Here is a 21,237-nt window from a genome sequence, read left to right as displayed (position 1 = left end):
TCTGTGTTTTCTCCCCAAAACGGCCGTATACTTGCAAGGTTTACGACAGAAGCTTTATGTTTTAGGGCAGCTGTCTGTGTATCAGTGTTTGCATAGATGTCGTTCCCATGAAAATTTCGCCAAATAAAATCAAAGAAGAGACCTTTGAGAATCCTATTTTGATATGCACATTAAACACAGGCGACAACTTTGTAATTAACATCTCTGAAATTCCTTCACAGTGGGACGGGTATAGTCCAGGTCTGATCAAAAATGTCTTTGTAATTGCAGTTCTAAGTTGAATTAATCGGTGCTTGACTAAGCCTCAGAGCAGAGCACCCGGAGCCTGCTTTTTCTGCCATCTTATTTTCTGCTAGGGACTGATACCGGTGCAAAAGGAACCCAAAATGAGATGATTTTTTTTTTTTTTTCAATTTTTTTTTTCTTCCTTCCTTTCCCACTTCCCAGATCCTGGTGGTGTTCGTTGCACAGCATGGATGTGCACTAAACTGACTGAGGAACTTAGCTAAAATGTGAATCATGATCTAATTTTGTCCCTAGGAAGTACCATTGACTTGCTACGGAAGTTGGGTTTATAGCAAATGAGGCAAAGTGTTTCAAAAAGGTAGAGAGTAACAGTACTTGAAAACTATTTTTATGCACGTCTGTTAATTTTGGAATCGAAGCCAGCGGGAGCCTCTCGGGGTTCCTCTGTTTCACTTTGGGCTTGGTGTCGCTTGGCTTTTTGTGTTTGTGAAATGGAGTCATTGTGTTTGGAAAACAATGAAGACTCGGATACTGGAATAATAAGTACCCCAGGACAAACCTGGAACAAAACCATTTTCTATACAGAATTTGAATTGTATTCAGGAAAGAAAGAGAAAATACACGGACTGGCTGCTCGTCAGTGAAGGGCTGTGCGCTTGGTGCCTGAAGCCCTATGGGAGAGGAGGGAAGACCTGCCCGACTTCCCAGCGGAGCACCCATGGTGCGGTAGCACTGATCAGCACGGGGTTCACCGAGCCTCCAGCCATTCTCGGAGGCTCTGAGGACACCTCAGAGGTGCTCTGGGGTTGGCACGCTGCACCTGTGTGTGCATGCATGCTCTCAGGAGGGGTTACAACTGTGTGTGCAGGGCCTCCTGTACGATCAGAGGAGTGGTGTAGAGCCGAGGTGGACAACTCGGACACCTCGCTGAAGGCATGCACAGAAGGTAGCCCACTTGCTCGGGCTGCTGCTTTCTGGCTAATCCCGTCTTCTTAAATCCTGGTGCTGTGGATTAGGGATTGGCGTGGTAGATCTTCTGGTTTGGGCTTCATGGGTTTTTTTAATGATTTTCAGAATACATGTTAATGAGTTTATTTTTTGCATGCTGGCAGTAGAGTGAACTTTATCTGATTTTGTTGCTGTATAAGGAATTGAAAACAGTTTGAGGAGTCATAACCATTTGGTTTTAAGCATATGTACTGTGGGAGGGTATCTAGCAGCAAGCTTAGAAATATGGATGGGTTTTCTTCTTTTCTAACACAGTCACATGTTATTAACATGAATAATTTTAAGAATGTTAGATGCTAATGACTGGATATGTTGGTTACTTGTAAGATCGCTGAATCAGAATAATTCAGGTTCAGGACCACGTTGCTGAGGGCTTTATCTAGTTGTCTCTTGAAACCTCCAAGGATGGAGCCTGCACAGGCTCTGGGGAGCCCGTCCCTCTGCTCTCTGCCTCAAGGAAAGCCTTCCTCCTTCTACTAAACCTGAGTCTTTCTCATTTCAGTCAACACCCCTTCTGTTTACCTTTTTATTACCTAGTTTGTAATGTTAAGGCCCAAATCCTGCAAGCAGCTGTAGAGTAGCTTAACTTTTTGCATTTAAGTAGGCTAAGTGAAGCAGGAATTACAGGGTATCATAGCGTCTCCTTCTGGGTCATGTTAATTGGATGACATGGCATTAGTGCATGTCATGTCATGGAAGAACAGGATCCAGATAAGCACTAATGACTTGAAAATTAGTTTAATACACTTTTAAGCAATCTGTTAAAATTCCTATTTCAACCTGAAAATCACAAATGCCTAGAATCCAAAGCATTGTCAGTGTTAGCAAGGCATAAAGATCCATTTTTACTACTGAGCATCTTACAGTCTAGAGATAACATGAGAAAGAATGTAAATTAATTAATGTGGGTAGCAAATCAAAACATGAAAATTGTCCTCATCATTTTGTTACCTGATATACTGATGCTATCGTAGGGATTGATGTCTACTTGTCTTATTTTCACTTTGTATTGCTGTACTTATTAATTTTAATAATTATCACCATATCTGACCTCTACAAGTGAACTACTTCCATGTGGGCTCTGTTCTACCTGGTTAGCTTGTGCCACCGTGATTTAAACCTGTTTGTTTTGCCACTGTTGTATTGAGAGTTACATTGCAGATTCTAATAATATATTTTCTGTTGAATCGCTGGAGTACACTGTAGAATAACTTGAATATCAAAGATGAAATTGAATACTGGAAGCCAGCATAATTCAAAATTTCAAAGGAGTAAAAAGTAGCCAAATTAACGGTTGATACAGCTTTCAGTAATTTCCCCCTCCAAAGAATTACAGTAGCGTAGTGTCGATTTGTTTGTTCTCCCTGTGCAGAAATTGGCTACTGATTTGATCTAGTAAAAAAACTATTTCCAGAAGCTAAAGTAGGCTTATAGAAAGCTATTGAATATTTCTGACCTTTTTGACTAAAGGTAGGTCTAGCATGAATTCTTCAAGATGCTCCTTCACAGAAATAATTCACGATAAAGGCCTAAGAACAATGCACAAAATACTAAACAGAAGACTCATCTTCTCATATAGATTCCTGTTCAAGGATTAAAAGTCACATGGGATGGTAATTTAAACAGGAGTGGAAAGGGCAGTGCCACTAAAAGATAATTACAGAATAAAACAGGCTGTGAAGATTTTAGTCCACGTGGGTTTGGGGTGTTTTAGAATTGGTACAGTTTCTGCATATCAATGCAATTTCTTCTTAATAGCAAGACTTTGCTAGACCTCAGTATTTAAGTTGACTATGTCCTGACAATATACCCTAATAAAACTTACTTTCTACTTTGAAAGACTTCAATGGTGCATCTATGTTAGGCTGCAAAAGATGGATGTAAATGTTTGTTTGCTTGTCTTTTCTTTGCAAATTGGTCTTTCAGTTTGTAGAAGACTATTTTGAAACTGTTTTGTGACCTTGGATGTTCAGTGGAACAGATGAACATTTGACACAGATTAACATTTCATAAAATTGTTGTTTACTACTACTTCACGTTTTTTGACTACTATTTTAAATACTGTCTAGAAATTACTACAAAGACACAATGCTGAATGCTTCCTGACTGTTTTTGCTGTTGCTATGTAGTTGGGACTTTCTACTTGGGCTTTAAAACCTATAGTGAAGTGCTGCCCAATATTTTTTTCTGCTGTGTTTGAGCCTAGAGCTCCGTCAGACGCAGCACCACCGATCCTGGCCTTATTGGGATCCTAGTGACCGCAGGCTGGGGAAGCCTTCAGGGCAATGACTCAAGACTTTCCCCCTCTAAAGGTGGTGGCTAAATGGGAATTTACTTTGGAGTGGAAGCAGTGAATCGATGTGGGATGCCACTAACGCGGTTCCTCTCCTGCAGTGGAAGGAGGAGTCAGTGACTCCTGTGTCTGGAGTTTGTGACAAATTCTTGAACATATTTCTCATCACAGAAATAATTAGAATTTTGAGGGAAATGAGGAATCAAATTTTGGTATGTTTTTCCTATTGATTTCTAAAGCAGTGTAAGTTTTTGGTACCTTATCTTTATAATAGTGTTTAATGTTCGTTCAGTTTTCTAGATATTAAAAAAAAGTAACCTAGTTTTCCTTTTTCTTTTAATACTAAGTAGTATGTAGTATTTTCAATATAAAGCCAAAATAATATAAAAGTATACTTGGAATCTTAGCAAAAATGTAGATTTCATATGCAAAATAATTATTCTCAAAACCTATTCCTAGAATCTTTACTGACAGCATCCACATTTTTGATACTAAATGGCAGCTAAACCCCTTCAAAGTACAACAGTATTCTGTGGGCTTTGTTTTTGTCACCTTGTACATGGTAGCTGTTGTGCTACAGTGTATTAACACTCTAAAAAGTTATCTTGAGGGGGAAGAATTTAATTACATTGTTTCTGCATTCTGGCTTCTCATCTGTGCTATACTTGACATTACAGGATGCAGTTGGGTAGTCAACAGGGCAACTTCATCATTCCTCTAAGATGCTGCTTTACTGCAGTTTAAAGGTTTGAAACAACTCTGTATATTGTTACTGTGTTCAAGATTGAATTGTATTTTTTAAAAAATATGGAAAATTTAAGGTTTTCTCTTTCAATTATTGATCTGTCCTGTAAGTGCATTGCTTATTATTTTTCTTGAATCTCCCCTATTTACTACTTGGGTGAAAGAGCTCAAGACTGAGGAGGTTCCAAAACAGCAGCCAGTGGAACATGTAGTAGGTCAGAGAGGATGATTCCTGGTCTGACACTGACATTTAATGACAGCTTGCAAGGTTGAGTGTTCAGAGCATCCTGGATGGTTTAACCTGAGTGTCAATTTCCATTCCTTAAAAGTGTTATATCCTCAAGAAAAATCATGTAACCCTATGTGGCATTGCCATGCAAACCCTTTGCAAGAATGCGGTGTGTATCATTGCATGTTGATTTAACACTAGTTTTAGCATCCTTACTAATGAAATGCTGCACTTCTTTCAGAGGCTTCAATACCATAGTGTTTGGCTTGTGGAGGAGCAGAAGCTCCTACAAGGCAGTCTGTCTCAGTGGTAGTTTATCAGTGAATTCCTCTTTTACCCCTTCTGGCTACTTATCTCGTCTTAGGAATTCAGTCTTCTCATAGTTCTGCTGTTTTGCCACCATCTTCTGGTTTTAGACTTCTTGCCTGCAGCATATATTCTCCTAATCTGTCAAAATGTTGAGCTGAGTTTTGCTGAAACTTCCCCTGGAAACATTGCTTGAGGCGAATGCCCGGCATCGACAGCTTCTGTCCGAACAGCCATCTGTTCTGGGGGGACCTGCCTGCTCTGCTGTTGGGGGACAAACGCTTGAAATATGTGTTTCTGGAGTCATTCCATTTGCAGTGAGTGTAAGAGGTAAAAATTGGAAAGTTCCTGAACTTTAAATCTGTTGACTAGAAATCAAGATCTTCGAAATTTCCAAATGGATTTTTTGAGCTAATGAAACAAACCCAGTTTCTCTGATAGAAATGAGCTCTGTTGTACCTTCCCAGGCTGCCCTGAGCAAGCAGTTGCACGGGGGTGAGCTCAGAAAAAGGGAGACCCGGTAAGCGTTAGTTATTTATAGGCTTCTAAATATTGGACGAATGAATAAATTAATTGGTTCCTTCCCCTGCACAGAACAGCATCGTTCCCTCTTCTAGTTAGCTGGAAAACAGAAAAGATGGGAGTTGAAGTTTTCCATCCTTTTTTCCTTTGCTTCTAGGCAGCTAGGAGACAGTGTATAAATAGCTCCAGGACTTCTGCCTGAATCAGAGCCTGAGTAGAGAATTACGGGGTGAAGGGGGAAATCCTATGCTTTTCAGCCCTAGCCAACATTTGTACCTTCATTTTACTTTGTACCTCTCTGTGATTAATAGCCAGCTTTATACATATTCGTCTGTACTATATCTGCCTGGTTTTCTGAAATCCTTTATACTGAGATGCATTTGTTTTCATCTTTACCTACAACGCATGAAAATACTCAGTTGTTTGTTTAAGACTCTAATGGAGGAGGACAATTAACTTGTCAGTAAGAAACACATCATCAGATTCATGATGGCTTTGTGTCATGCCCGCTGCCTATCTGTTATTCCTTCACTGTAATATTGTACATGCCAAAATGGGTCTCTTGGCTGATAAAATTTTAGAGGATTTTTTTCTCTGTATTATTTTTATATATAATATATATATAATAAATATTTCTAATTAAAAAAAAATAGAGGAAGGGGAAACTCTGCTTCATAGGAAAAAGCAGCAGCATTCCTTCACCTTTTGCACCTGATCTGTTTCTAGAGAGAAAACTGCAGGTACTTCCTTCTGGAGAAGAGATTATAGCCAGTACAATCTTTAACAGAACCTTTAAGCTGTTTGTGATTATTTTTGTAATCTGTTTGACAGTAGTGAGCAAACCTGTATTCACCTTACAGAACTGTACACCACAGCACATCTGCTAATGGACCTCTGCATGCGCGGCAAGTCTTCACTTGTGTGTCGCATGAAGACTGCAAATGTCTGATTTAAAGAAGTCAGTGGTGCTGTTCATGTGGGGCAGGACAGATTTGCCATGCATGTCTTAAAACTTCTTCACTAATGTAAAAAAAACCCACATAAAACCCTGGGTGGCAATGTCATTTTACTGATAAAACTGTCTAGATCAAATCTGTATCTGGTTCTCTTTGCTATACAGTCTCTCTCAGAATTACTTCCCAAGTCCATTTGTTACTTCTATGAAAGTAAATTTGAAGTATGTTGACTTGTTGGACAGAAAATGCTACATATATATCTCTAGCAGTGTGAAAACGAGGCTCAAGCCTTGTAACACTTCACATGCCAGAGCTACAGCAGTAGCGTTGACCACTATCATTTCCTTGTCTCAAACAGGTGCCTGTTGAATTTTATTAATTCAGTGAAGTTAAATTTATGTTCTGTTTTTTAAACTGAAAATCAAGGCTAACAGTTGATCCTGCATTAACGAATAAATCATTACTTTCACTCCAGAAAAAGTGGCAATATTAGTATTTTTAACCTACCTATAGATAATACATGCACTGTTCCTGCATGTGTCGCAATTAGCCGTGTCTTGACCAGTCCGATATGAAAGCCTACAAAGACAAGAACACAAGGTCATTAAAAAGCAATTTGTTTTAACATGTTTTTGCCTTCTATGAGTCTTTTCATAGAAATTGGAATGTAAGGATTTTTTTTTTTAACTTTCATATTGAATACAAAAATCTAGCCACTAGGAAAACAGGATCAAAAATAGCACATTCAGCTTCACTGAACAATGGGAAGATGAAGTTCTTTTAGCAAATGAGTCTTTAATGACTTCAAGGAGAAAACAAAAACATTATTCCATTATACTTTTGTAAATTGAAAGGGAAAACAACAAGGAAACCAAGTTATGTGAACCTCTTTTTGCATAAAGCTGCTGTGTACCGAAGTGGTGAACCGTCACTGAACAGACACGTTTACAGCTTCCGCGGAGGTGACAGTGCTGGTGTGCTTTTTGGTTTGTTTTTTTCATGCTTTCTCAAATACGTGAGGCTTTTCCTAGTTTTCAGTAGACGTATAGAACATAATACTGAAAAGCAGCATCTATTTAGAAAGCTTGTGCCTCGGTGATGAGGGATGAGGACCTGTTGTAGGGATATTTATGTCTTAAAAGGAAGAAAATGCCATTTAAATAACATTGCCTGTACTCACCTAGCCTACAGCTATTCTTCATCACATTTTTGTTTGAAGTCTGTAACACCAGTGTCTCTTAATATACTTATATATTGTATCTGACAATTTGACAATTGTCTCCGGTCAATTTGAATTAAAAAGTTGGTTTTTTTTTCAGGTGTGCTAGTACTTTTTTGTACATAGAAATTTCATTAACATGCATACATTAAATTAAAGGACACAATTGCCTACCTATCAATATGGATGTTTTTGCATGCAAATGAGTTTAAAACGAAAATTCCTAGGTCAGTATTTATAAATTAGTAGTTACTTTTCTTTGTAAAATCACAAACTTAGAATCTTGTAAAGCCATTTTCAGTTTGTGCTAAACACAGGCTAGTATCTGCAAAGTTTCTCCTTACCTGTTTTTAAAAGAAATGGGGAAATACCTCATCTGTGGGACTTGGAAGATGCAGAAAACAGATGGGGCCAGGATTACTTTGGGGGATCTTCTTCAGTCAGATCCCCGCAGCCTGGGACCTTCCTTACCCAAACAGATCAACCAACTGACCTCAAATAATTGTGTTGGCTCTGCTTAACAAGGGCACCTCCGTACCTTCCCTGCCCTCGCTGCAGGGACAGAGCATCTTCTCTGCTTCCCTGACAACGTAACAAAAATGAAAAATCCAAAATTTCAAGGAAGTTGACTTAATTTTTATGTGACAAAATATCAAACCTACGTAACATGAAGTATTACTGGGAAATTATACACAACATTTAATATGGCTGTCCCTAAGGTGGATTATCAGCATTTCTTCAATGCTGCAGGCTATTTATAAGATAAATAAAGAGAAGGATCATCTGGTCCTGTGTCACTTTACTATTTTAAAGGTTTGAATACTGGCTTAGAAGTTTGTTACAACACTTAAAAATACCTATTTTACGTAAACTTATAGCTTTGAGAAAGAAATTTACTGGTGCGAACTTGAAGGCAGAGAGTGAATCTGAAGTCTGTCGGACCAAGCTTGTCTTCACAGGTGACATTTCTGCTTCCACTCTGATTACTTTGCTTATCAATCGTTCAGGGCAGTGTGATGGCAGAGTGCTCCAGGCCTGTGAATACAGCTCCTTGGCACAGCAGTAGCTCAGACAGGAGTTCAGAATAGGGGGAATCTACTTCTTTATAATAAAAAGACTTTTTTCCCTTCTGAAAGCAAAATGCAAGGTAGAGTTCCTGCTGTTCCAAGTGTTTGTTATTTGAACAGAGCTTGAGACACTATGGATCTGCAACGTGGTATCAAATAGTAAGTCAGTGGCCTCAAAAATACCTTTTATTCAGAGGAAGACACTCAAATTACCTAGATTGTGAAATGTTAACAAAGTGACAAAGCCAGATGTGCAAAAACTTCTACAAAGCAAAGCTTCTATATTATGTAGGGGGGGGGTGTGGGGCGGGAAACCAGTACTGGCTTATATTTGATTACACTTGCTTATGTGCTCTAAGAAGGATGAAGTAGTACCTGGTTTTCATTTTGCCTTTTAAAATCTTCCAGAAGTTGACATTCAAATTGTCAACACACTATTAAACCTGGTCTTGTAAAGTGGTTTTTTCCAAGCTATTGATCAAATACTAAAAACTCTTTCTGAAGACGCAACATTTAAAGTTTACAGATCGCTTGCTGAAGGCCTTTATTTACCGAGGACATAAAAGCTAGTTAATGATGGCCTTCGGAGCACAGCACAATTGTCTGGCGCCCCTGTACAGGTAAAGGTAGAAACACTGTGTTGGGTGCCAAGTTGCTGTTTGTTTTGTTTTGTTTTGTTTGTTTTTTTAATTATTATTATTTTCCAGTTGGGACATTTTCATTCATCTTTGTATGCCTGCAAATTACCATTCAAATTAGTTAATTATCTGGCTCATAGATTAACAACCTCCTCCTCTCTGCCAGTCCCTCCTGTTTCTGCACAGTGCTGCAGGGTTTATGCTGTTCACGTTTGGCCTGCCTCTCTGCTCTGCTGTTTAATAAATAATATAAGGTTTTTTTAATAAGTTTTTCAAAGTCCAGTGTTTACAAAAAGTGTATCGTAGCATACAGGTAACTCATCCTGCTAATACCTGTCCCCTCTTATCCTGGATTCTTGTAAGATGAGCTCTGTGATGAAGAGTGACAGTGACGTCTTCTTTGTAGAGTTCCTTAGAAAAACACTTGGTTGTATTTTAGGGACGTGCCTCGTGCTCTGAAGGATTTGCTGTAAACGAGAGAGGCTTCTGGTGCTGGTTGTAAGAGCAAGGTGGCCAGGTCATCTATTCACAGTGAATCTTGACAAATCCTTATTCCCCGCGCCCCCCAGTCAGGGTGTTTGAGAACCAACCATGGTTTTCACTGTGGGACTGGGAAGAGGTGAGAATTTTTTTGTTTGAAAGAAAAAGGGAAGATGAGGTGTATTCCTGTGTGTGCTGAAAACTGAGTGGGGGAGAGGAGGGATAAATCAGAGCCCCCCAGACAAATCTGCAGTGGTGGTGTATCCCAGTCAGAGCCCACTCAATCTGGCACAGAACTTAGAAGCACTGCAGCAAGAACTCATAGGGGATTAAACGCTCCAATAAATACACTGCCGTATTAAAAAAAACCATACAGGTATGCCTCTGAAGCCTTACCTTCCCTGTATGCCTGTATGCTCACACCCGTAAAAGGCAAGCATGTATATGGTCGCTATTTTAGTTACTATGATGGGTTACCAACCAGTTTCCACCAGCACCGTTCACATCTTAACAAAATAATATTTTAGTTGTGATAAACTCACCGAATGCTGGTCACCTGGTTGGTGAATTAGCAAAAGCCATACTCTGTTTGGTCTTAATGTGGATGTGTACCAGTTTGGTCATGAGCTGTAGTCCTGCTTCCATAATTTGCTACGTTTTTGACAGCACATTAAAAATAAGGTATCAAATAAATTTAGATTAATAAACTGTCTTCCTAAAAATTGAGTTTTCAGTATTTTATTTAAATCTGTTTCCAAAACATATGATGATGTTTAAAGGCACAATAATTCCAGACTTTCAAACATAAAACCAAGTATTTCCTTGTTGATGGTGTAAGGCAGACTCATTAAGCTGATGAAAATGGGCCTTTGATGTAAGTATTTAAAAATTACATGATTTTTGGATGATCAGTTTGAAATCCTGATTCGTCAGCTGACACATTCAGCACTGCTTGGTTTTAGCTTCATTGTCATTCACAAGCTCTACTGTTTACAGCAATAGATTTCCCTCCCCCCCCAGTCAGACATAATTTTTGATGAACTTCTCTTAAAGCATCGTTTTCCTTTTTGAATGTTTTTAGCTTTTCAGAGGCTATTTTCTTTTAAAACCACAGATTTAGTAATGTTGTCTTCTCAGAACCACTCTAATCGGGCTTCTTGGAAGCCCAAGAACACCACGTGGTATCACAGCATTTGGTTTCCATAAGGCAGTTCGATAGCTCTTTAGCCAGGACTGTGTTATATGAGTGTTAGTACAGTATAAATTCCATTACTTCTACATAAATTAAACTCTTCATGAAAGGATTCTGTTGTTGATACCCCAGGGCTTTGGACTTTCACTTTCTGGTTTTCACATAATTATCTGCAGAAACACTTGTATGGAATTCCTTTACTTCATTCCAGCAAAGATTTGACTCTTGGCGTAGCATTTCCGTGTAAATCTTAGGCAACGAGGTTGATTTGCAATGCAGACTTCCAGAAAAATAGTTTCCTCTCAGTGTCAACTGCTAGAAACAGCTTGTGAGCTCAGTCTGGATACCAGGCTCAGGAGAACAGAGTTCTGGGTGAGATGGAGTATTTTGAATAAGCTATTTTTTCCCTTCCCCTTAAAAAAAAATAAATAAATGTAAGGGTGTTGCAGTGTAGAAGAGGTCAGGCTAGAGACCACTAATGTTTTCCTTCATTGGTAAACCAGTTAATATTTTTGATAAGAATAAAACCTGTAAAATACAAAGTTTTTCACAAAACAAATATTGCTACAGAGATTTTATTTTATTTTTAAAGAAATGAAAGTTGGCTTTGCTCTGTTTTAGATCCGAAGTGGAGTGTTACGCTTTGTACTGAGTGAGATGCCTGGGAGCCAGCAGCTCCCCACAAGCTGCAGCTCCCGCGGGCAACATACCTCACAAAAATAATCTCAGCATTAAGCCTTGTCGCTCATTTTACCAATCCTAACATCTTGATTTTGGTAATGCCTCGTCAGTTGAAGTGTAAGAAGTGTTACATTTATATAACTTGCTTCTGTTTCCCTTTTTTCACCCATTCCTCAGAAGGCCAGGCTGTGTCATGGCACGGTTGTGCTGGCCCGTCTGTGTGTATGCTGGGGCACCTCTGCTCGTGGGGATGTGCCCATCATCCCTCATCGCTCTTGGGAAGAAGAAAATCCATCAGCCTTAAAGTGCAATGGAGACCTTGTCCTGTTTGGTACCGAGGTGTGACCAACAGCTGTGGTTGTTGAACAAGAGGGGGTTGATGCTGCCCTCCTGGTCGCTGTCTCTGTCTTCTGGCCCCGTTCTCCTTGCGCGATGTGGTCCCTTGGGTGTGCCCGTGGGCTTCTGGACGCAGTTTGGCATGTCCGTGCTGCAGTGCGCAGTGTTCTGGCTTCAGGTCTCCTGAAACTTAGAAAATTTGCAAAAAAGTCTCTTTTGCCATTCTGTCTGTGGAAATGGCAGGCAAGCAGTTGTGCACCATGGCCAGGAAAGGTGTATGGACTGTGAAAGGGGAGAGTAACTGCCTGTATCTTCCAGGACAGATCTGCTGGCATCCAGCTGGGTGAGATGCAGCTGGAGGACTGCACCTAGCATTGCTGCCTTCAACAAGATCGTTCTTGACATCAACTTCTGACTTCCATGAACAAGACCCCACCAAATCTAGCCCCTTCCCCGGGGGCAATCAGCAACTCCCCATTTTTACCTCAGTGACCATAGTAAGAAAAATATTCTAGTTTAGAGTTGGAAAAATATTTATCATGTGGATGCTGAAGGAAATCATTTGGTTTATTACGTTGCTTTCTGGAGGATTGGCTAGAACCTGCACTATGTTACGATTTTTTTTCCCCAAAAACAGACTTAAGTATGATTTTTAAAGTATTATTATTATTATTATTTGTTTATTTTAAAAGTCCTATTAACGTAGGAAAGTAAACGTGGTACTGTTCGCTCCTGGTTGCCATGCTGATATGCAAGAAGAGAACTGCATGCATGTACTGGAATGTTTAATTAGCTCCCTTGGTATTAAATTCTTTATTATTATTATTTTACATATATTATTACTATGCTTCATACCCTTTTAGCATCGAATGTGTTTTGATACAGACTAACAAGAAGTCATTTCTCCAATAGCTTCATTCTTTGGTACCTTACATCTTGCACGTTCTGTTTCTGTCTGGACGTACACAGATGGGCATGGTTAGTCTCGTGTATTATGTGGGGCTGCTGCATGGTCAGGTTCTGGGGAGAGGATGGATCTAGGTTAGTTGTGTTGCTGTATCTGCATCTAATTGCCAGTGTCACGTTGGGCAGGATATCTTATCTCCATACTCAGTTTTTCACGTATGCTTGCTATCTACATTGCATATTATTTTCAGGAGGCTTTAATTTTATTGCATTTCTGTAGGCGTTCTTGGCACAACCTGAGCTTAACCTCAATTAACACTTCCAAGTATTAAAATATTATAATGAAGAGGAACCATTTTGCTGACATGGACTGGCAGTAACTAATAATAGGCTGCAATTTTCAGAGCAGCCTAAGGGAATTACACCCTCTAAATCCCTGTGAAATGCAGAATTTGTGCACCTGCTTGAGGCTTATTTTGAAAATACCAACTGTAACATCAAAATCTTTGCATTTGAGTAGTTTTTTGCTTGTATAAATTAGAGACCCCATTGAGCTGAGGGAGGGAAGCTTAGATTATTTTATTTTTCTATTGTTCAGTAGGTAGGTAATGAAGAGGCACTAATTCAAGTATCTTGGACATCTATTAAAAACAAACTAAGCAAAAAAATCTTACAAAGCCATTTGGAAGGATAGATCTGTTACACCTGGATGTCTTCCCTTACCTGCTGGGATGTAGGGAAGACTTCATATTAAGTGAGTTACTTAATGGCATGATTTTACAGGAGTGGCTGTGCTTCGGAATGTGTTTATGCTCTGATGGTTATGTTCTTTAGATGATATTGATGTTCGTCACACTTTTGATGTATTGCCACCAACAAGGAAGATAAACAGACTAAGAATTTTTTTTCTGTTGATGTTTTTATTAAAAATATAGTGAAACAAATTTGCCACTTTTAAGGTGGCAGCAGGCCTTTGAAACAGTTTTGAAGTGGCAGTTCTGGCTGTGCTGAATAGCTGAGGAAGTGTAGACCATGGTTCTCAAGTCTTTGTATAATGGGTATTATATTTCCATGCCTGGTCTAGTCCTGCTGGGACTATTTATAGCATAGCTACCCATACTTACTATTAATGTAATTTGCGTTTTGGCAGAATAATATGACTTCATTGTCACATGTTTTAGTTGTCCTTATGACATGAATAAGTCATGTTTTAGCTACGTACACTGCAGGAAAATCACTCATATATGTTTTGCAGGTTACGATGAGTCCTGCTTAGCCATATAGGCTTAGTCTAACCTAGGAAGGATTGCCATTCTAGCCCATGGAAAGCCTTGTATAAACCTATCTGTATCAGCAAAATCATGCTTCTGTTGGATGAATATCTGCCTCTAGTTCCTTTAAGAACTAAGAATATTCTGCCATCAAACCAGCAGGTTTGTACAGGTATAAAACGTCTCAGGTCAGCCTTTGGTTCACATACAGGTGTTCTGAAAAATCACTTGCCCAGTAGAGCAGTAGAAAAATTGTTTTAGCCTTACCGCTGCTGTGTTTTCATTACATTCATAATTACCAATTAGCATTTTCATTTATAGATGATAGTGGTACAGCCTGATAAAAATCAAGAATAGTGTTGTGCTTTGAGCAGTTATCTTCAGGCTTCTTTATTTGATGTCGACAGCTGAATGCAAACATTGAATTGTTTGATGCTTTTCAGAGGTACGTTGGGATTTTAATGGTTTTGGGTTTGGTTTTTTTTTTTTCTTCTCTTTGGCTTTCATTTAAAGATTTTTCTTTTTTTCCCCACTGTTGGCATTGCTTATTTGGTTCCCCCAGTACAAAACCTGGGAGCATCCTTGCTGTCAGTAAACATGGGGCCTTAGTTGTGTTTGAGAGGATCTGTTCCCTTCTACGTGCCAGAAGTAGGGGCTAGCTCCACCAGCACGGATCTCCTCAGACTACTCAGAGCAGCTACAGAAAGAGGTGCTTCAGCGTGACCTGCATCAGATTAGGTTGTCTTGTGTTAAGCTTAATTATATTTGCATTAGATGGGTTCTGCTACAGTTACAAGTACAAGCCGGCTCTTCGTTACTGCTCTGTAGCTCTTTAGAGAGACCCAAGAAGGGCTGCAGAGCTGTCACGCTGTCTCGTACCTCCAGCACTGACACCTCCACCTGGCTGGAAGCTGTTGTCTGACTTTCTCAGCGAAGTCACATGGACTTGTAGCCAGGATCTGCCATCATAGTGGTTCTTTCCCATGCTGGTCTGAATTTATCAGCCAGGTTTTTTGGGAACCATTAACATATTCAGCAGCTGCAGCAAAGCTCAGTGCCTGTGCACCAGAGCATGCCTGCAGAAATCCTACGGTACAGAGCTCAAGCACAAGCCAGTTTGCTTCTGGAGTGTGTTGGGAGCTGGGGAGGACTTACTGAGAGCCACACAGGTCTGAGCGATACCAGCTGTGTGCCCCTGATCTGAATGTCACAATGCCAGAGGTACCTGGTTACCTGGAGGCAATGTTACCCTTTCTTTCTTAGCATAGATCCCCGACAGTCAGCATCAGTGGGGTGCTTTTAAGTAGTTACAACGTGAGGATTAACTAAACCTTAATGACTACAGTTTTCCTCTCTCTGAGGAAAACAACAGCCCGTGAGTGGCAGGGAGCACGCGAGGCAGCCCGCAGCCTGGGGAGATGCGCAGTGGCACGGTCGGAAAGACCACAGGTCACTCAGTACTGATCAGTCATTATGGCCATCAAAATAGTGGGAAGGACCCTAGTTGTCATGTTGGGTGCAAGTATGTTTTAACACGTGTGTGTGGGGATGAAAACAAAACCAAAAAAACACACACAAAAAACCCCAAAAGAAACACTGCAGAAATGCACAAACTTATTTTTGACTTTTTTTTTTTAACTGACGGCAAAGGACAAAAGTAGAAATCCTCTGATGCTCTAAAATAATACCACAATCTTACTTCCACTTTTTTCCCCCTGTCCTATTATTACAGGGCTGATGATATTCATTTGGTTTCTGAAATACTTTGAAATGTACAGCTCAATGGTGAGATTTTTCAGACTGTTTCCAAGACAGTAGTTTGTTGTCTTTAACTGAATCCTGACAGTTGGAAGCAGATGACTAATTTTCTTTTTGAGGTATTTGCACTGTGGGCGTATGGCATGACTCCCAAGACAGCAATTCAAGTGCTTTCACCCCGTAAATACATTTTATATTATACTCAGGTTAGTCAGGGAATGAAGTGTTTGAAAAAAACCCCAAACCATATTTCAGTAGGGTTGTCTAGTGATTTAAAAAAAAACAGTGAGAATGGAGAGAATTAAAAGTATTTCAAGTGAAATCACAAAATCTTATAGGAATTAGGTGCGTACAAGGTCTAGCATCTCTCTTGAATATTTGTGCCTCTGTTGTCTCATCAGAAAAATCAGGAGGGTAATTAAAATGTCAACTCTTCGTATTCATAATAATTCATGGAATTTGTTTGTTCTAGCTCAGAAGCAACTGTATTGCTGGCATATAGTTCTTAGGCCAAACACTTCCAGTGGGTTATTGGGGAGCACACTCCAATAGTTATGCTGAGATGAAGTCTGTCTCTCTATCCCTTGCATTCTACATCTCTCAACTGTGATTTGCTCCTGACCTCAGGGCATCACTACTCAGATGCCCTGAGACTTCTGAATCTGCCGCTCATCATCAGGTCGGCTGCACCCATCCTTTTGCTGCAGCTGCACAGCACGTTAAACATTCGCCTTCTGAGTTCCCATTGCTCTTCTACCCCCAAATCCACCTAATTTTAAAATTAATTTCTTCTGCATATATTTTTTGGGACTAGCTGGGGCGATGTGTTCAGTGGTGTAGTCATCAGGCAACAATCCCTGCCTGCAGCTTGTGCCCTCACACCTCCCTGTAGCGCCTTCCCTGAGCTGAACAGTTTCTCAGCTACACAGTGATCATTCAACTCCCTGCACTGTGGCTAATAGCCCTTCGTCAGCCACAGCACAGAGACTCATAACTGCACAATTTTAATGCAAATGAAATACTCTCAACAGATCAGACCAAAGGGTATTTCATAGGTCTGAACTAATAGTGCGTTTACAGATGAATACCTGTATTAAAACACAACACCTTGGATTTTGCTGGACTTGAACTTTTAAATTAAGAAGGCTGCTCACAGGCCATGTTTCTGTACAGGAGGGAAGATAGGAGAAAAAAGAAGTCTGCGGTATTTTTTCCTAATTTCAAAGTGATTGAGATTTCACTGCAAGCTCAAATACTCAGTGAGCGTTACATATAGAAGCCCTTATCAGCTTCCAATAATAACTAGACCAGCCATACTATATGCAAACCAAAGAGCTCATTTAGAATTCCAAATATTACACAGTAGCATAATATTAATAATATGGATTGCTGGTCACTGATTTTGTGATTGTGTGGTACTTGCAAGAACGATGGGGAACCGTATGAAGAAAAAAAAAAAAAAAGAGTAGGAGGAACTCTGGAAGCGCTGAACTCTTTTTCTGTTGTAGCTTGAATAACCCTTTGCAAGTCTCGGTACTTTCCATTTTCTCATTTCCTTAAATAATGGTAGCTTGGGATCTTACTGCAGTACAGCAGATTCTGTAGAGCAGCAGTTCGGCATTGGCTTGAGCTTTGCACACAGATGCTCAGAAAGGTCCCACCCCTGGGAATTTTTTCTGAGCTTGTACGGATGACAAACAAATAGACAAATTTCCTTGCATTTACCCAAGAAATTATCTAAGTCACGCCAGGCTGAACTGTTCCAGAGTGTAAATTGCCTTGTTAATGTCAAAATACCTCTGCTCATCTCTACAATTCAGTCGCTCGTGCAGACGAGTTACTAGACCACACTCAGCTTCTAGCACGTCTTCTCAGGATATTGGAACAAACAGAAAAAAACTGTAGTAGAGCCAATACAGTGCTGTCTGTCCTCTTATGGTTTGCTCATGCAGCAAGTTAACATAGTGAAAAATGTCCTCCATCATCATCTTATTAGTAAAAGAGCGCTAAGCACAGCTGGGCATGTTTGGAGAGATTTCCAGCCTCCCTCTGAATGGCACTTTTCCTTCTTGGCTGACCTGTAACACAGCTGATCCCCACACTGCTGCTCCATGAGATGCAAAAACAAATCACCACAACAAACTGTTGCAAAAAGCTCAGAATTATCCCGGTTTCACTGAAGTATTTTATTAAACTGCTGCTCTTCTAAGTGTTTGTTTATAACATGGTGAAAAAAGGTTCCATGACAGGGAAGAGTAAGCTAGCGCTGACTGCAGACGGTGAACGCACGCCCATGCCTGTGCTGGACTGCTGGGCGTATCTAAACTTGGGGTTATCTATTTGCTCATCTATCTACAAAATTCCTCTGTATTTGCAAAGTTCAAAAGGAAGCCATTGAGAGCTAAGAAACAATACGGACCACTTTAGGTTTTTCAAGGTCTGAGCTGAGAACAGTTCCTGGATCTGTAATTAAAGCAGCCAGCACTGATACAGAGGAGGATGATCAGGCACGTGCCTGGGAGCTCCTTGCTTAAAAGATGTTTTCTTCCAGTTACTGAAACAGTCCACAGATATTTGAATCCAGCTCAATTCCTCATCATCTCCAGCGTTTGCTTACCTTCAGTTCCCTGAATGAGTTTCACAGGAGCTTTCTTAAGACTGAACTGCATGTTTACGTCTTGATTCTGGAACCCTGGGGGTAGTTAGGAGGCTCCACAGTTTAAAAACAAAATGCCTGTCTTCAGACAAGTCTTTTGACTAAAACTGTCCAGTCAAAATCAATTTTTCCCTAGTCAGGAGAAGAGGTCAGTATCTTTGTGTAAGCACAGGGGCTCAGAAGCGGGTGTCAATTAGATATCTGGGGATCAATCTCTAGGTGGATGACAGCAGTGTGCAATAGAGCACTATACAGCCCATCCTGTCTCATTTTTACATGACTGGATAGGTACCTGGCTCTGTCTCTTTGGGTTCTAATACTACCGACAATCAAAATGCAGTTATTAAAGGATTATTCTAATTGTGTAAAGTGAAAACTGGTAATTCAGTACCTAAATAACATCCCCTTTAAAAGACTGATTTAGCAGAAAAACTCTCCTCGCAGGTATGTAATTTGGACAGCTTGGTGACAGTTGGAAAAGCTTCCCTTATGATCTGCGGTAATTCATACAGCTATATTTATCAAGAATGTAGTCTCCTTATGCTTTCTTTTGTAAAAAAATTGATCGTTATGAGACTTCACCTGTGTTTCCAGATTTGAATTGTGCAAATTTGTTTTTATTGGCCTCTGTGTCACTGTATCCAGTCTGATGGAAAAGTCTTGAACCTTAATTTCACTTCAAAGCCTGAAGTGCTGCTGAACCCAGCTGAAATGGGGAGGTGTGGCGGTGAATGGTATTTCACCTTGGTTTTAAAGTCTATTCAATAGCAACTGGATATAAATCAAATTATTTTTGAGTACTTAAAATATTCTTTTAATTTGAATTGTGCCCATATAGTATATGCAGATAAACTGCCATAACATATTAGCAAAATTTTCTGAGACTTAGAATGTTCGTAGTGTCATTTTTATTTTTGAGAAAACAGAGTAAGCATTAAGATCAAGTAATTTTGCTAAAAAGATTGTGTCTCTGTTTTCTGTTTATTCCACATACTTGTTGTTGCTAACAGCTCACTTTCCCTTTTCATTCATCATCATTTGCTGCTGAAAACCTCTTATCGCTATATTCCTAACAGAGAACATTTAATAGCTGTAAGCCATCGATGGCAGTAGGGTTATTTAGCACCGTGCTCTTTATCTTAAATGTTATAGTATCTGGGTACTCTGAACACCTGTTACACATATTCCAGGAATGTCTGTGAACTCTGAAAGTTTTTCTTTTTTATCCACTCTGACAATTTGATCTGAAGCTTTGATTATAAGCAACAGAGTAGATTTGTCCAACTCTAATGAAAAAGCCTATCCAAAATATAGATCTCGTGAACTTTCGAAGGTCTGTAAAATACCATGGTATTAGGTACATTACCTGCCCTTGAAGAACTAACTTCAGATTGTTCTTTAGTGATCTAATTCAGAAAAAGTGTAATATGAGGTTAAACCTTGGGTGATGCTGCATCTTTTACCTTGAATGACAATGGGTCCTTGAATGATCAATCTCATATAATCAGCTTTCGTTTGGAGTTACTGAGATTTTTAAATAAGAGGGCTCAAGTGTGGTCATGTGGACTGATAGCAGGTATTGAAATAGTGTCTCCATTATGAAACACGTAATTTTGGCATAAAATGAAACTGTTCCAGGGACGGGGTATGTCGAGCTGTGAGAGGCATCAATGTGTAGCGTGCTGCTCTGCCACAGCTTGATTTGTGCATGGAGGCAATGCAGAAGGGCGAAGGCTGGACTACTGTTTTACAGCTTGGAAACCCAGATTACTTATTGTGAGGGCAGGTAAATGGACTTTTATGGCACCTTAATACTTATCCTGCTTTCAGGGAAGGGTAAGTGAGCATCTGAGTGATGGCTGAGGGATGACCTGTAACTGGGAAATGAGCAGAGGGCGAGAGGATAGGATCTATCAGGGGTCTGCGTGCAAAGAGTTTGTCTTAAAACTGCTTTAGTGATTTCACAGAAAAGCATAAATGATCATGGAATGCTTGTTTAGTGTGACACAGATCTTTTGGGCAATGATGAAGCCTGACAGTTTATCTATTAGTAATTAGAATTAACTGTGTACTTATAAACAGAGAGGGAGTAATTATACAAATGGCTGCAGGAAGAGAAGGGTGTTTTGTTGCTGTTGGAACTAGAAAATAAAACCTGCCACTACAGTAGTCCAATGCTTCACTCCTAAGACTGATCTTTGTGGAAACAGCAGAGAAAATGGCATGCATGGATTATGATTTGAAATACAAACCACACAACCATCCACGGGCCCAAGAACTGCAAGATCCATAAAGCACTGATTTCTGTAAAAGTTACTTCTTTTCCTTGTCTAAGGAAGATGCATCCAAGGAGATTTCTTGTCTTTACCTTAGAAAGGTGAATTGTTACAATCTCCAAGGTGGTTCGGTACATCTGTGTTCAGGACTGATCTGTAATTGATGTGTACTCTGAAATACAACAGCTGTAGTGAGGGTCAAGAGATCAGAATTTAGGAGGTCGTGACCATTCCAAAGGCCAGGCAAGATGGATGTATGCAAAGATGACAGAGTTGAAAATAAAGGTACTCATTGTAGTCCTGTTCCAAAAAACTGCTGTTACAGTCTCTTAAAACCTGGTGGCACTCAGTATATGATACAGTTTGTGCATCACAGATGGAATTTGTTGTATTCTTTCTGGTTTTCATATATTTATTTGTAGTGCAGCTGCCTTTTATTGTTAAGGTTACTAT

General features: G+C 39.8%; 2 protein-coding genes across 4 annotated transcripts in view; one reads left to right on the top strand and one right to left on the bottom strand.

Moving 5' to 3' along the window:
• Window positions 1-21,237, top strand: part of DOCK1 (dedicator of cytokinesis 1) — a 319,129-nt gene that overhangs the window by 110,730 nt on the left and 187,162 nt on the right. The window lies entirely within an intron of this gene.
• The window catches only part of INSYN2A (inhibitory synaptic factor 2A), a 47,075-nt gene that overhangs the window by 3,547 nt on the left and 22,291 nt on the right, over window positions 1-21,237 (bottom strand). For both annotated transcript variants that reach the window (XM_037399462.1, XM_037399461.1), the window contains one exon: window positions 6,812-6,883. In XM_037399462.1, coding sequence (XP_037255359.1) covers window positions 6,812-6,883 — 72 coding nt within the window. The remainder of the gene's footprint in view (window positions 1-6,811; window positions 6,884-21,237) is intronic.

This window comes from Falco rusticolus, chromosome 9, assembly GCF_015220075.1.
Source record: "Falco rusticolus isolate bFalRus1 chromosome 9, bFalRus1.pri, whole genome shotgun sequence".
NCBI lineage: Eukaryota > Metazoa > Chordata > Aves > Falconiformes > Falconidae > Falco > Falco rusticolus.
This window is presented reverse-complemented; position numbering and strand designations above follow the sequence as displayed.